At 39.7% G+C, this 14242-nt stretch overlaps 1 protein-coding gene across 1 annotated transcript; it reads left to right on the forward strand.

Moving 5' to 3' along the window:
- Positions 1 to 7028: 7028 nt before the first annotated feature.
- Positions 7029 to 12236, forward strand: LOC146005475 (uncharacterized). Its single transcript, XM_083144719.1, has one exon. It carries the CDS (start codon positions 7029 to 7031, stop codon positions 12234 to 12236), a length of 5208 nt encoding a protein of 1735 aa, XP_083000845.1.
- The last annotated feature ends 2006 nt before the right edge of the window (positions 12237 to 14242 follow it).

A 14242-nucleotide genomic window follows, 5' to 3' on the forward strand; every position in this document is an offset into this window, starting at 1 on the left:
TTTTTTGAGGGAGGGGACAACATCATTATGGGGGAAAATGTGTTTTGTACGCCCCTCTCCCCCTTGAGAAAAATATCTTGCTTGCCCCTCCCTGAAAAAGATCCTGCGAACTCCATGTCTGGATATGAACCAACATGAATGAAAAGTTGCATTTTTCTTTCAGAGAACTGTTGTAAATTAGATAACGCATGTAGACATAGGCTTAACTTAGCGGAAGATTTTCAGGTTTATTAACATTTACAAGTTAAGGGCATTTGTGTTAACTTCTTCGAACCTGAGAAATAAAGAGTATTATTTTTTGATGATTTCTCAATAGTGTCAGTTATGTAGGGAGGTGGTCCGAATACTGTTCTTTTCTGAACTCCCTCTCTCGCTTCCCTAAGTTTGTAGAGGTAGACAGTCTACGCAACATTATTGGCCGCGACTGTAAATTTTGTAACTTACTGAGCTTCTTTGCAGGGTAAGACATTTCTAATGTTCACGACATTCTTGCTGTTCGTGATTTACTCCAACGCATGTAAAACTATGTGCGAATCGAGTTTCCAGAAGCGTTACATGGCAACATTCCGTAATCATGGAATGTGAATTATCATGTAACTGTTTCCACCTTGTGCTTTCTCCAAGGAAAACGGCTTCCTATTTAGATTACCTGAGGATCCTGAACAACGTTGAACAATCATTAAGTAGTGTATAAATTATCATTTTTCGAACATATTGCATTTCTATATTAAAATGATTAGTTTGTATTCATTTATACGTATATATGTAGTCATCTGTCACAAAATATTCCTTATTAGGTATGCAACAACGTATTTCATTGAAGGCTATCGACTAGAGACATACGAAATGTACTTGAACTAAAAAATAAAATTTTCATCGCCTGTTGAGTTAAAAATTCTAATTTTGTAAAATAGAAATATATAATGTAAATGTAGTAAGGTACAGTGAGACAGGGGTGCCCACAGGGGGTTTTCATGACGCGCCTGCGTCATGAGAATTTTTGGGGGGGACAAAATTTTATACCAATTCTTATATCTTCATTTAGAATCGGTTTGGATGGAAGGGGTGGGGGCGTGGTATTTGCATTAATACAAGGTTAGTCGAGCAGACAAACTGTGCAGAAAAAGGTTGACTAACAATGGCAGTGAGCCTAAAGTATCTAAAGTAAACATATATTGCTTAAATATGTATGTATTATACAGTCACGCAACCACAGGGAGGCAGGGGGTCATTGCCCCCCCCCCCAACCTTCGATGGAAGTCAATTATAGGGTAGCATAGGGGGACAAACATTGATGGGCAAAGACACCTGCAGGGAGGCCCACAGAGGAGCAATTAATTACCCCTTCGATTTCAAATTTTATGCAAATAAAAATACATTTTGTAAAATTTTCTTGTTTGCTTCGCTCGCATTATCTGCTTTTCTCGTTTTCGTCAAGTTCGGAGCTGTAGCTAGGGGCGGCGGAAGTCGACCATGGGCGCCGAATGATCTAAAAAAAAAAACTGTAAAAGAGAGAATGCCATTGCGTCCAGTGAAACCAATATTGTTTTCAATTGCAAAGATTGGATCAAAAAATTTTCTTCCTCGCTTCGCTTGCATTCTACTTGTTTTCTCTAATGTAATGTATTTCAATAATATGTGTTGTATATTTGTATTGAATAAGCTTTGAATACGTACACAATTTAGTGTTAGCTTGTTGCATATGTATTTTCTATTTTATGTCGCTCCATGTTGCATATGTGTAAAACATATGTTGTACATGAAAGTTACACATATATCTTCGGAATGCATTTATCATTCATTTTCTGGCATTCAAAAATACAGTTTGCGTGCTTCATTTCCATTATTAGCTAATGTGAAATTGACGGTGTTGAAAAATATTTCAAATCGTTTGTCCCTAACAAATGCTTTAGCACAGACTTCTATCCCTTTTTTGCGAAATTTATGAGGATAATAACATCTTTGATACTACTAGTACTATTACTGGTGGTGGTGGTAGTAGTAGTAGTAGTAATAGTAAAGCTATTATTAATATTAATATTATTATTATTATTATTATTATTATTGGTACGTTTATCCTGTTACTTGCCCCCCCCCCCCAGACAAAAATTCGTGGTTGCACCTCTGGTATTATATTTTTCCGCAAATTTTGTCTGACAAAAATAATTTGAGTAATTAATTCGGCATAAACGGGGGGGGGGGGGTGTTCTACCTTTTTGGGGGAGTGCGTCATGGGCCTTTGGTGGGGGGATGGGCACCCCTGCAGTGAGATGCACAAGTATGAAAATGTGTAACTATGATTGTAATTCAGTTATTTCTTTCAGATAACGAGTAAGGAAATTAACATCTACTTTTCCATAAGTCTCAATAACAATGAACAAAATTGTGGTTTGCTACGAAAAATGCAAATATTTTTTTTTCATGTACTGTTCGCAATATCTTATTTGTCCACCCTAAAAGAATTCAGCCCTAAATTCGTAAATTTGGCAACATAGCACTTCAGACCCAACAAACAGTATCGAACTTAGCAAAAAAATTTCTTTTTAAATGAAAACGCTCTTTTGATTTTTTTTTCCATTATCCATTTCACATTCCATGAAGTTACGTGTAGAAACCCTAAACACCAGTAATGCAATACACAGTTAAACAAAAATCGTAAATTGGAAATACGAATGTGTTGGTTTTTTTTATTATTATTTTTTTATTTTTTATTACGATTCTTCGTTCTGAAATAGAAAATAGGGGAATTTATGTGCCGTTTAAAACACTGAACTGGTTCGCCACCACCTGGAGAGAATTGACATCCCATTTGAATGCAATATCTCTCGATTTTAGGCGAAATTGCAGTAAAGATATCTTGCACAATACCGACGAATCTACAAAGTGCGTCTTTTCCTCAGGCCCGTAGCCAGGAATTCTTAGTAGGGGGGGCAAAGTCAAGTCTCGAGGGGTAAATTTTTAATATATTGTGTCGCATTGGCAGGTATAGTGGGGTACACAATATCTGCCCCCCCCCCCTCCACACACAAAGCAATTACTAACCGGAAAGGGATGATATCGTGAAACTCCAACGAAGAAACAAAAAAATAATCGAACATCAAATATCAATAAAATTTAAGATAAATAGACTAATCCAGACTGTATCTACTTGAAATTTAAATGTGCTGCCACCGAAAATCAAATCTGAGGCAACTAGATTGCAGGTCGATAATGTTAATAGACGATTAACACCTACATTGCAGGTCGATAATGTTAATAGACGATTAACCAACTTTATAAATCGTGCTTCATAATATTCCTCTAGTTTCCAGTATGCAAGATTTTTACGTATAAACGAATCTAACAAGAATTCAATAACACCAAAGTGTTGTGTTAAGCAATAAAAATCGAATAAAGTTAATAATAATGGTTACATATTATCTACACTTTGATGAATACTGTAAAAATTTGTAACGTACAACGTCTGTTACGTTTTTTGTACATTAAAACATGGGTCTCTTAGGACTACCACGGGTCCTATTTGCTTCAAAGGGGAGACTCTTACATCACTACAGAAAATGTTGGCTTATTGGTTACGTTAACCAATTTGCACAATATTGTGTGAATTGTATTATTCTATTGTTGAAAACACATTTCTTTGACACCCGACCAACAAATGGGAACCCCTTTGATTGATCAATGACTTCTTGGATTACGGTGTCATTTCATATTTAGTTGCATACAGGGGAATTTTGTATGCTCTTTACATTATGAAAAATATGTTCCTTAATGACTATAATATGAAATCAACTATACAGTGTATAAGGGGCCTCCTTCACTTTGCTCCATCCTTGCTGCGTGAGGTCTCACGGGTGCCTGTCACCACCAAAGCGTATAAACCCAAAATATCAGAGTTTTATTATACTGATACTGATTTATGTGAGTCAAAGAATGGCTTAAGATGAGTAAAATGAGGGAAATCCACTCCACAGCAGAAGAGTTGACAGAATGTTTTGGCAAAAAATTAGGTTATAAAAAAGGCAAAGTTTCTTGTACACCGTGCCATGAAGACACATTTAGGGGATGTGGGGATAGATTCCCACACATTCTCGACCTATGCCAAATTGAAGGTGATGTGATCAGCACCAATCTCCGGCAGCCTTTACTCCCCAGGGTTGCCCCCAGGTGCCCATTAATTTGAGACTGGATGAGCCCCAGAGCTGTTTTATGCGGGACAAGACCGGAAAAATTCCGATCTTAGATCACCCACCCCAGGAATTGAACCCGGGTCTCACACGTGGCATTCAAACGCCGCACCGACCTTTTGTATTTTTTAAAGGAATACCCCTAAGCGGTAGTATGTGCTGTTATTAACTTTTTCTCAGGTTGTCATTTTTTACTACATTTTCTGTTTTTCCCATTTTTTGGACAAACACAAACATCCATGTCCAAACTGGGATTCGAACCCGGGACCTTTGGCAACGCAGCATCATTTTCTTGAACCTACGAGGGACGTTCATTAAAGATTTCCCCTGACCCAGTTCTAGTTAATGTAGAATACTGAAATTGTATATGTGTAATGATACATATGTGCATAGGTCATGAGGTAATTTGCAATTCTGAACTCCTCTTAGTTTTTCTCTTACAAGTACTGAATTGAGACAAGGTGTAGTGATGGATCCTGTGGAATACCAAGCAGTCATCAAGTTTCTTTACTTGAGAGGCCGCACACCAAAGGAAATGTTTGATGAGATGAAAGTGACCTACGGAGAGGATGCCCCATCCATCGTATGACGTAGTGAAGCACTGGCATTGTCAGTTCAAGCGTGCGGGGACTTCAGTAGAAACAACCCCATTCCCGGGCGACCCCAGTCAGCCATTGACGAAGATGCCATTGGGCAAGTGAAAGCCGCCATCTTGGAGGAACGCCGCATAACCGTTCGCCAACTAGCTGAAGATGTCAAGATCAGTGTGAGGTCTATGGGAAAAATCATCCATGACCATTTGCACATGCGGAAGGTGTCTGCCCGATGGGTTCCTCGGCTACTCACACCTTTCCAAATGAAGGAACGAGTCCCGTGCTCCCAGGCTAATTTGACCATGTGCCACGAAAACCAGGAGGAATTTTTTGACAGACTTATCACCCAAGGTTAAACGTGGGTCCATCACTATGACCCAGAGACCAAGACCCAGTCAAAGCAATGGAAGCATCCTGACTCACCACCACCAAAGAAGGCCCGTGTCCAACCCTCGGTGGGCAAAGTGATGGTCATGGCTTTTTGGGACCAGCATGGAGTAGTTACGATGGATTTCCTGGCGATGGGTACCACAAATACCAGGACGTACTACGCTTCACTGCTGCAGAAATTGCGGAAGACCATCAAAACCAAGAGGTGTGGCATGCTGACCAAAGGCGTCCACATCCTGCAAGACAATGTTGCCCAGACAGAAGCACGGTCCTGCGAATATGAAATCCTTCCTCATCCCCCGTACTCTCCATACCTCGCACCATCAGACTTCCACCCTTTCCAACCATGAAGTCATTTCTGAAGGGGACGCACTTCCACGACGATGAAACGTTGATTTCTGAAGTCAAGTCATGGCTTCTGGAGCAACCTGCAGACTCCTACAAACAAGGTCTCCACGGGTACATAAAGCGATGGGAAAAGTGTGTGGCCATTGGTGGTTCCTATGTAGAGAAGGACTAATGTCTGTACCAATTTTCGTTTATCTCCGTCCATGGGAACTGCTTCAGGGGAAATCTTTAATGAACATCCCTCGTATATACGCAGGGCAATTTTCACAGTGTGTAGAGGATATCAAGGCGAACAACTTTTCTTATATTTCCTCGTCCAGTTCTTGTTTCGATGCTACAATACAAGCCATCGAAAAATGGCATCATCTGCTATTCTTAATGTATGCAATCCCAATTAGCTTCACGGTTTCAAATGGCATTTATTTTTACTGCCACTTAAAATTCTAAAAGCAATAGAATACTATGGAAATGATAGCATACCAACAGTAAGTAAACACTTACCCGTTCCTTTATAAAATGCATTTATCATAACACACACCCATGTTGCTTATCATATTTGATGAGTTTGCATAAGAGAAATAATTTACAAGATTTGAAATTGATACAAAGTGTGCTAGTAAAGTTTTGCAATATGGTGCAACCGAAGGTCACATGTTGTGACAAGTTGAAGCGTGTTGAGGAAAATGCAACATCTCGCTACGTCAACAGTATCTTAACAGGCGATGAAACCTGGCTTTACCTGAGAAAAAAGCTGGGTTTTCGGCGATGAAAACATGCCCGTGTCTGTGCAAGAATCTCAATCAGTAAAGAAGAGGATGGTGGCCGCCTTTACTGTAAGAGGAGTAGTGGAACACGTTGTGCTATTAACACAGAAGACCGTCACCGCGAAGTGGTACACCAAGGAGTGCCTGCCCAGAGTAGTTCAAGCTCTCAAAAACACTTGTATGATAATCATGTGTTATTTTTCATTGAAATGTCACATCAAGAACATAGCGCTTTCGCGCATAGCAACATGCATTTGTTTTCTTTATACGCACGCCAGTAAGAACGTTGCGCCAGTCAGGCGAGAGCGCGCGAACAGTGTGGCTGCTCGGACGTTTTATGCAAAAGCAGCTCCGGTGTGCATTGCGATATATACCATAATATATTTGTTATTTGTAGTACTCGTGGTAGTGAATAAAACATCAAAAACACAAACATATGGTCCTCCGTCGAGCCGCATAGTGATACGAATCAGTGCACAAACATTATCACGCGTACGTACAAGTTGATTGTGCAACGATCATTCAGCAGACTTCAGTGATTACGCAGTTTCATCCAGCAGCGTTGCCGCATCGACCACAAGCGACACCCGGAAAGCATCGCTTCACACAGCATCGCAGAGCGCCGCAGAAAACACTTCAGCGACTTGGCAACAAGCAGGTCAGTTGCATGCTCATTTTTATGTCTGGCTCTTTTTACGTCAATTTCAATTCCTTGTTTTCCTTGTATCCCGTAATAAAGACGCACAACAATGGAAGATTTACAAACGTTAGTAAAGCAAAGGGGAACTCAAAAGGGACAGATGACAAGAATGCAAACATTTGTACGTGCCTTTGACATTGAACATGGTAACGTAGAGGAAATATGCACCCGTTTACAGCACTTAGAAACAATATGGAATAAGATTCAAGACGTGCAGCAAGAGATAGACATCTTGTCTACTGATTCTTGTCAGGAAGAGGTATGGGCGGAAATAGAACAGCTGTATTTTTCGCTTAAGTCAACAATGAGAACAATCATTAAAGGTCACGAACTCGATAACACAGCAAAGCTGCAAAACAATTCAACGTCGGCTTCGAGTTCACACTTGAAACTTCCAACCGTACATTTACCTACATTTGAGGGGTATTATAAGCATTGGCTGGCGTATGAAGACACGTTTCGTTCGCTCATTCATGACAACAAAGACATTCCGCAAATACAGAAGTTTCAGTATCTGCGCACTTCGCTCAAGGGGGAAGCGTTGCGTCTCATTGAAAATCTTCAGATCAGCGAAGCAAATTACAAGGTTGCATGGGAGTTGTTATTAGAAAGATATTCAAACAAAAGGTTGATTGCAGCTTCGTATATTGATGAAATCCTTCACATTAAACCCATACATAAAGAAAATGCAACAGAACTCAGGGAATTCGTCAACACAGCAACGAGTAATCTAAATGCACTTCGAGCGATACAAACAGACGCGTCGTTAGAAGACATGATTCTTACGCAACATTTCGTTTCACAAGTAGACGTTACAACAAGAAAGGCATGGGAATTACAATGCGCAGAATCTTCGTTTCCCACTTTGAAGGACTTTTTGTCATTTTTAGAAAAAAGATGCCAAGCGTTAGAATCCATCAAAAGTACGGTCAATTCAACTTCTGATAACAAACAAGCAGGCAAAAAATCGTACATTAATGCAAAGCAAGACAAATTCACAAGAGCATACGTCACTACGTCGTCTCCAACGTGTCCATTTTGTAAACTGTCACATGCTATTTACAAATGTAAAGACTTCATTAATGCAGATCAAGTGCAGAAATATCAATGTTTGCGAGACAACAATATCTGTACTAATTGTTTAAAGACAGGACATTTTTCAAGCGTATGTAAATCAAGCTCATGTAGAAAATGCCGAAAGAACCACAACACCTTATTGCACTTAGATCGCTCAACAGAAGCGTCAAGAAGATCGCAACAATCAGATACTCGTTCTGATAACTCAGAGCCTTCTAACACAACTCAGTACAATCAGAATGAATTTTCTTCACCGCAAGCTTCGTATTGCACAATAAAGGGAAAACCTCAGTCACAAGTTTTGCTAGCAACTGTGTTAGTTAAACTGAAAGATCGAACAGGAAGATGGGTAAAATGTAGAGGGTTATTAGACAGTGCCTCTCAATCGAATTTCGTAACTTCAGATATGGTTCAACAACTGGGGCTCGCGAAACAAAGAAGGGTCGTTCCAATAAGAGGAATAAACGGTGTCACATCAGAAACCAGATCAAGTGTTGAAGTATGTTTGCAATCCACAATAAACGATTTTTCTACAACCATAGAATGTGCAGTGTTGCCAACCATCACGGGCAATTTACCTACAGAAAAGGTTCCGTATGAAGAATGGAACATTCCAAAAAATATCGCATTAGCAGATCCTACGTTTGCTATTCCAGGCAAAATACAGTTATTATTAGGTGCAGATGTTTTCTTTCAAATATTGAAGTCAGAACGTATTACTCACCCAAAGAACTTCCCAGTACTTCAAGACACGCAATTGGGCTTCATTCTATCAGGACGCATCCCACAACAATGTAACACCAATACATCGATTACTTCATGTTTCACAATGACAGATGACAATCTAAATAGACAGATACGAGCTTTTTGGGAGCTTGAAGAATTAGGAACATCGATGACAACAAGAGAAGAAATGGCATGCGAACAGCACTTTGTAAACCACACCACTCGTGACCATACAGGGCGTTTCACGGTACACTTGCCATTCAAGGAAGCTAAAGAAACATTAGGACAATCATACAATCTAGCTTCAATCAGGTTTCATCAACTTGAAGCGAAATTGCAACGTGAACCAGAATTACGTCAAGATTACGTAAAATTTATGCATGAATATGAAGAACTTGGACACATGAAACAAGTTGAAGAGGAGCGTAACACCTCAGAAGGAGTAACGTATTACATGCCTCATCATGCTGTAGTAAAACCTAGCAATTCTACATCAAGGGTACGTGTCGTATTCAACGCGTCCGCCAAGACAGACAACGGAAAATCATTGAATGATATTCTCATGATTGGACCCACCATTCAACCCGATTTGATGTCCATAGTCTTAAGATTTAGAACATATCCAATCGCTTTCACGGCAGACATCGAAAAAATGTATCGAATGATACAAGTACATCAAGATGATACTCCGTTGCAGAGAATCTTATGGCGAGAAACGCCAAACGAAGAGATCAAAATATTTGAATTACAGACTCTCACGTATGGGACAGCGCCAGCATCATTTTTAGCAACACGCTGTATGCAGCAGCTAGCACAAGAAGAAAGTTGTAATTATCCTCAAGCAACGAACATTTTAGCAGAGAGCTTTTATGTTGACAATTTAGCTAGTGGATCTCAAAACGTACAACAAGCGGCACAATTGCAAGCCGAACTCATCGAGTTGCTAGCTAAAGGAGGCTTTGTATTACGCAAATGGTGTTGTAATAACGCTGAGTTATTAAGATCAATTCCACCAGAATACAGAGAAGATAACTTTCCAGTCCAATTACATTCGCAAAAAGGAGTAAACACGCTAGGAATTTCTTGGAATCCTGTAGAAGACAAATTCATCGTTAGCAGTAAATTTACCTCTAGTTCTACAACAGTCAGCATTTCCACTAAGCGTCAAATAACAGGCGTTATTTCATCTATTTTCGATCCATTAGGGCTTGTTAGTCCAATAGTCATCAAATACAAAATGTTTCTTCAACGTCTTTGGCAGAAAGAAGTTGATTGGGATCAACAGCTGTCACCAGAATTAATTACTGAATGGCAGAAACTGCAAGTGCAACTTCCACTCATCAATGAAATAAACGTCGAAAGATTTGTACTACAAGAAGATAACGTGACACAAATACAATTGCATGGCTTTTCAGATGCAAGTGAAAAAGCATATGGTGCATGCTTATATATTCGTTCCATCAATCAGCAAGGTCAAGTTTCAGTAAAACTTCTATGTTCGAAGTCACTCGTAGCTCCAATAAAGAAAGTAACGTTACCCAGACTAGAACTTTGTGCAGCATTACTTTTAGCAGAACTCGTGCATAAAGCAATGCCAGCATTGCATTTGCAAATTGAAAGCATACATTTATGGACAGATTCTCAAATTGTTCTGTCCTGGATATCAGCATCACCTGCAAAATGGAAAACATTTGTAGGAAACAGAGTTTCTAGAATTCAGGATTTAACAGAAATCAGTAATTGGAGACATGTACCTTCAAACTATAATCCAGCTGATTTAATATCAAGAGGTGTTGATGCAAGCATCATGAAACAGTGTCCATTATGGTGGCAAGGACCCGAATGGTTGAAAGAGAATTCAAATTGGTGGCCTCATTCATCAATAAAGCTTGAAAATGAAGCACCAGAAATGAGACGAATATCAACATTATCATTGTTCATACAGAGCAAAGAGACTCACATCATTGACAAATTTTCAAAATTGTCTAAATTAATAAGAGTCGTGGCATATAGTCAACGGTTTATTTACAATCTCAAGAACTCTCATGAGAGACTGATTGGTCATCTCAAACCCAATGAAGTGCAACGTGCATTACACACATGTATAAAAATTGCACAACAAGCGTTCTATTCAAAGGAAATCGAAGAACTTAACTCGAACCACGAACTTTCAAATAAAAGTTCTTTGAAAACATTGTATCCATTCTTAGACCAATATCAGATGCTAAGAGTTGGAGGACGTCTGGATAACAGTCAATTATCATCATTTGACAGCCAGCATCAGATGATATTACCACCAAAAAGTAACCTTACAAAATTGATTGTCGAAGCAGAGCACAAAAGACTTTTACATGCAGGACCACAGCTATTAGTAAGCTCTTTAAGAGACAAATATTGGATTCCACGTGGCAAGCAAGTAGTTAAGAAAATACTACATAAATGCATAATCTGTTTTAAGCTAAAAAGCACAACTTCGTCGCAATTGATGGGACAATTACCTGCAGCTCGCGTTCAACCATCAAGACCATTTACCAATGTGGCTGTAGATTACGCTGGTCCAATACATGTCAAAACAGGAACCGTAAGAAGCAAAACAGTTACCAAATGCTACGTCGCCGTATTCATTTGTTTATCAACAAGAGCGATACATTTAGAAGCAGTCAGCAATCTCACCTCCGAGGCTTTTATCGCTACACTTAGACGTTTCGCATCACGAAGAGGAAAGAGTAGTAATATATACAGTGACAATGGAACCAACTTTGTTGGCGCGAACAAAGAGTTACAAGAACTTTTACGACTATTTCAATCAGAAGCATTTAATAAGAAATTACAGGACTACTTATCACTAGAAGGTCTACAATGGCACTTTATGCCACCTGGATCACCACATTTTTCAGGACTCGCTGAGGCAGCAGTTAAATCAATGAAACATCATTTGGTAAGAATAGTAGGCAAGTCATCGATAACATTTGAAGAATTGACAACATTATTGTGCCAGATAGAAGCGTGTTTAAATTCAAGACCCATTTCTGTAATCTCACAAGATCCAACAGATCCAACCCCACTTACACCTGGTCATTTCCTCATAGGTCATCCTTTATCCTCGTTACCCGAGCCAGACATCTCCGAATTACCAGTCAACAGACTGACAAGATGGCAGAGAATTCAGCAGTTTCACCAACAATTGTGGCATCGTTGGTCGACAGAATATTTACATGGACTACAACAGAGATCCAAGTGGACTCGTCAGCAGAAGATTCAAGCAGGTACCGTTGTGATACTGAAGGATGAAAGACTTCGTCCCCTTGTTTGGAATCTCGGCATCATCGAAGCAGTATATCCTGGTAAGGATGGACTTGTTCGAGTCGTCGACGTCAAGACTAAAGGAGGTGTATACAGGAGACCAGTCGTCAAGATTGTACCACTTCCCATCGAAGATGATTTTGAACAATAGTTTAGTGTTTAGTGCAGTTTAGTGTCAATATAACAATTTGCAGTTATAAGGTGATTAAGTGTAATCACGTCACAGATAAGTACAGTATAATATTATTTTGGTCTATTGTACGACCAAGAGGGGGGAGAATGTATGATAATCATGTGTTATTTTTCATTGAAATGTCACATCAAGAACATAGCGCTTTCGCGCATAGCAACATGCATTTGTTTTCTTTATACGCACGCCAGTAAGAACGTTGCGCCAGTCAGGCGAGAGCGCGCGAACAGTGTGGCTGCTCGGACGTTTTATGCAAAAGCAGCTCCGGTGTGCATTGCGATATATACCATAATATATTTGTTATTTGTAGTACTCGTGGTAGTGAATAAAACATCAAAAACACAAACAACACTCGTTCACGCTCTAAGGCAGACGCTTAATTTTACCACCATGACAACGCTCCTGAGCACCGCTCCAAAGTTTGCATTGAGTATTTGGCACGTACGGGGCTGAATGTGCTGGAGCATCCTCCCTACGGTGCAGACCTCGCTCCATGCGACTCTGCACTGTTTCCTCACGCCAATAAAAGGCTTAAAGAAATAGGTTTTTCGATGAAGAGAACCTTCTAAGGGCGTGGGATGACGAGTGTACCCACTTCCCTGAGGAAATATGGAAGAGTTTGAAGATTTTGAAGGATGAAGAAGTGGTGGAAAGTATTTTCAAAGATTTTGAAAATGAAAGTTGTATTGCAAAACCTTCCTAGAACCTTTTCTATTTACACTCCAAAAGATACCTGGTGTAACCCATATCACAGCACAATTTTTATTCCTTTCTAACAGAAATAATAAATGTGAAACACTATCACATTTTCGTCATGTTTGATAACTGACCCAGTAATCTATCCTACATCTTTCACTAGCCGACCTCCGTGGTGGGTGGTTACACAGCGGCCGCTGTCCAAACCCCAGCCTGGGCATGGGTGTTGTTTGTGAGTGTCCCTAAACCAATTTCATATCATCACTCGTTCTCATCGTCGCGATTAACTAGAAGTGGCAGAAAAGAGACGTTAAGTAAGAAAAATCAAATATCAATAATACAAGACCATTCAGAATTTCCCACGTGTTCTAGATTCTGAAAATCTGGAAATCATTCTCAGAAATCTGGATCTGGAAAGGAATTTTTTCCCAATTCTGTTCTGACAGTACGGAATCCAACACACCTTCCTTAATAAATCACCAAATCAATGAGTGTCTTTGTTGTGTTGCTAGAGCAATATAGGATATAAGCATGGACGTCTGCAGGATTTTTTCCAGGGAGGGGAAATGAAGGTATTTTTTTCCAAGGGGGGCAAACAAGTCATATTTTCCCCCAAAAGAGTGTAGTTCCCAAAAAAAAAACATTGCTTAAATTTGAATTTATGGTGTTAATGCAATAATTAACACATATTATTGTGGCTAAAATGAAATTATATGTGTGAAATACATGATTTTTGGTTGACTTTCATTTTCCAGGGTGGGGCAACGGCCCCCTTGCCCCCCCCTTCCAGACGCCCATGGATATAAGAATAGTGAGAATTCTGGATAAGAATGTGTTCTATATTTTCATAGGGGGGGCAAGGCAGGGTCTCAGGGGGGGCAGTTGCCCCCCCTGCCCCCCTCTAGCTACAGGCCTGCTTTTCCTTGGTCTGTGGCGAAAAGGGTTCGGAACTCCAGCACGATCTTCTTTCCAACGAAGATAAACTTGTTTCACACAATTACAGCTCCTAATATCTTGGAGTAGTTGGTCAGGCTGTCGTCTTGTTATACTTTTTCGTGAAGATCGAAACATCGTAGGTTCAAATCCCACCCTCTCCTGATTCTTTTATTTTTGTTTATTGTTAATTAGTACGAAGTGCTGAAATAATGTATTATAAGATTATATTAAATCACTGTAAATATTTATGCGATGCATACGTCGGGGGAATGTTTCTGTTCATCTTGTTGATTTTTCAGTAATTTGCAGGATTTTTGGCAAGACCTTTCTTTTCA

The sequence above is a fragment of the Lepisma saccharinum genome, chromosome 23 (assembly GCF_977018435.1).
Source record: "Lepisma saccharinum chromosome 23, izLepSacc3.1, whole genome shotgun sequence".
Classification (NCBI taxonomy): Eukaryota; Metazoa; Arthropoda; class Insecta; order Zygentoma; family Lepismatidae; genus Lepisma; species Lepisma saccharinum.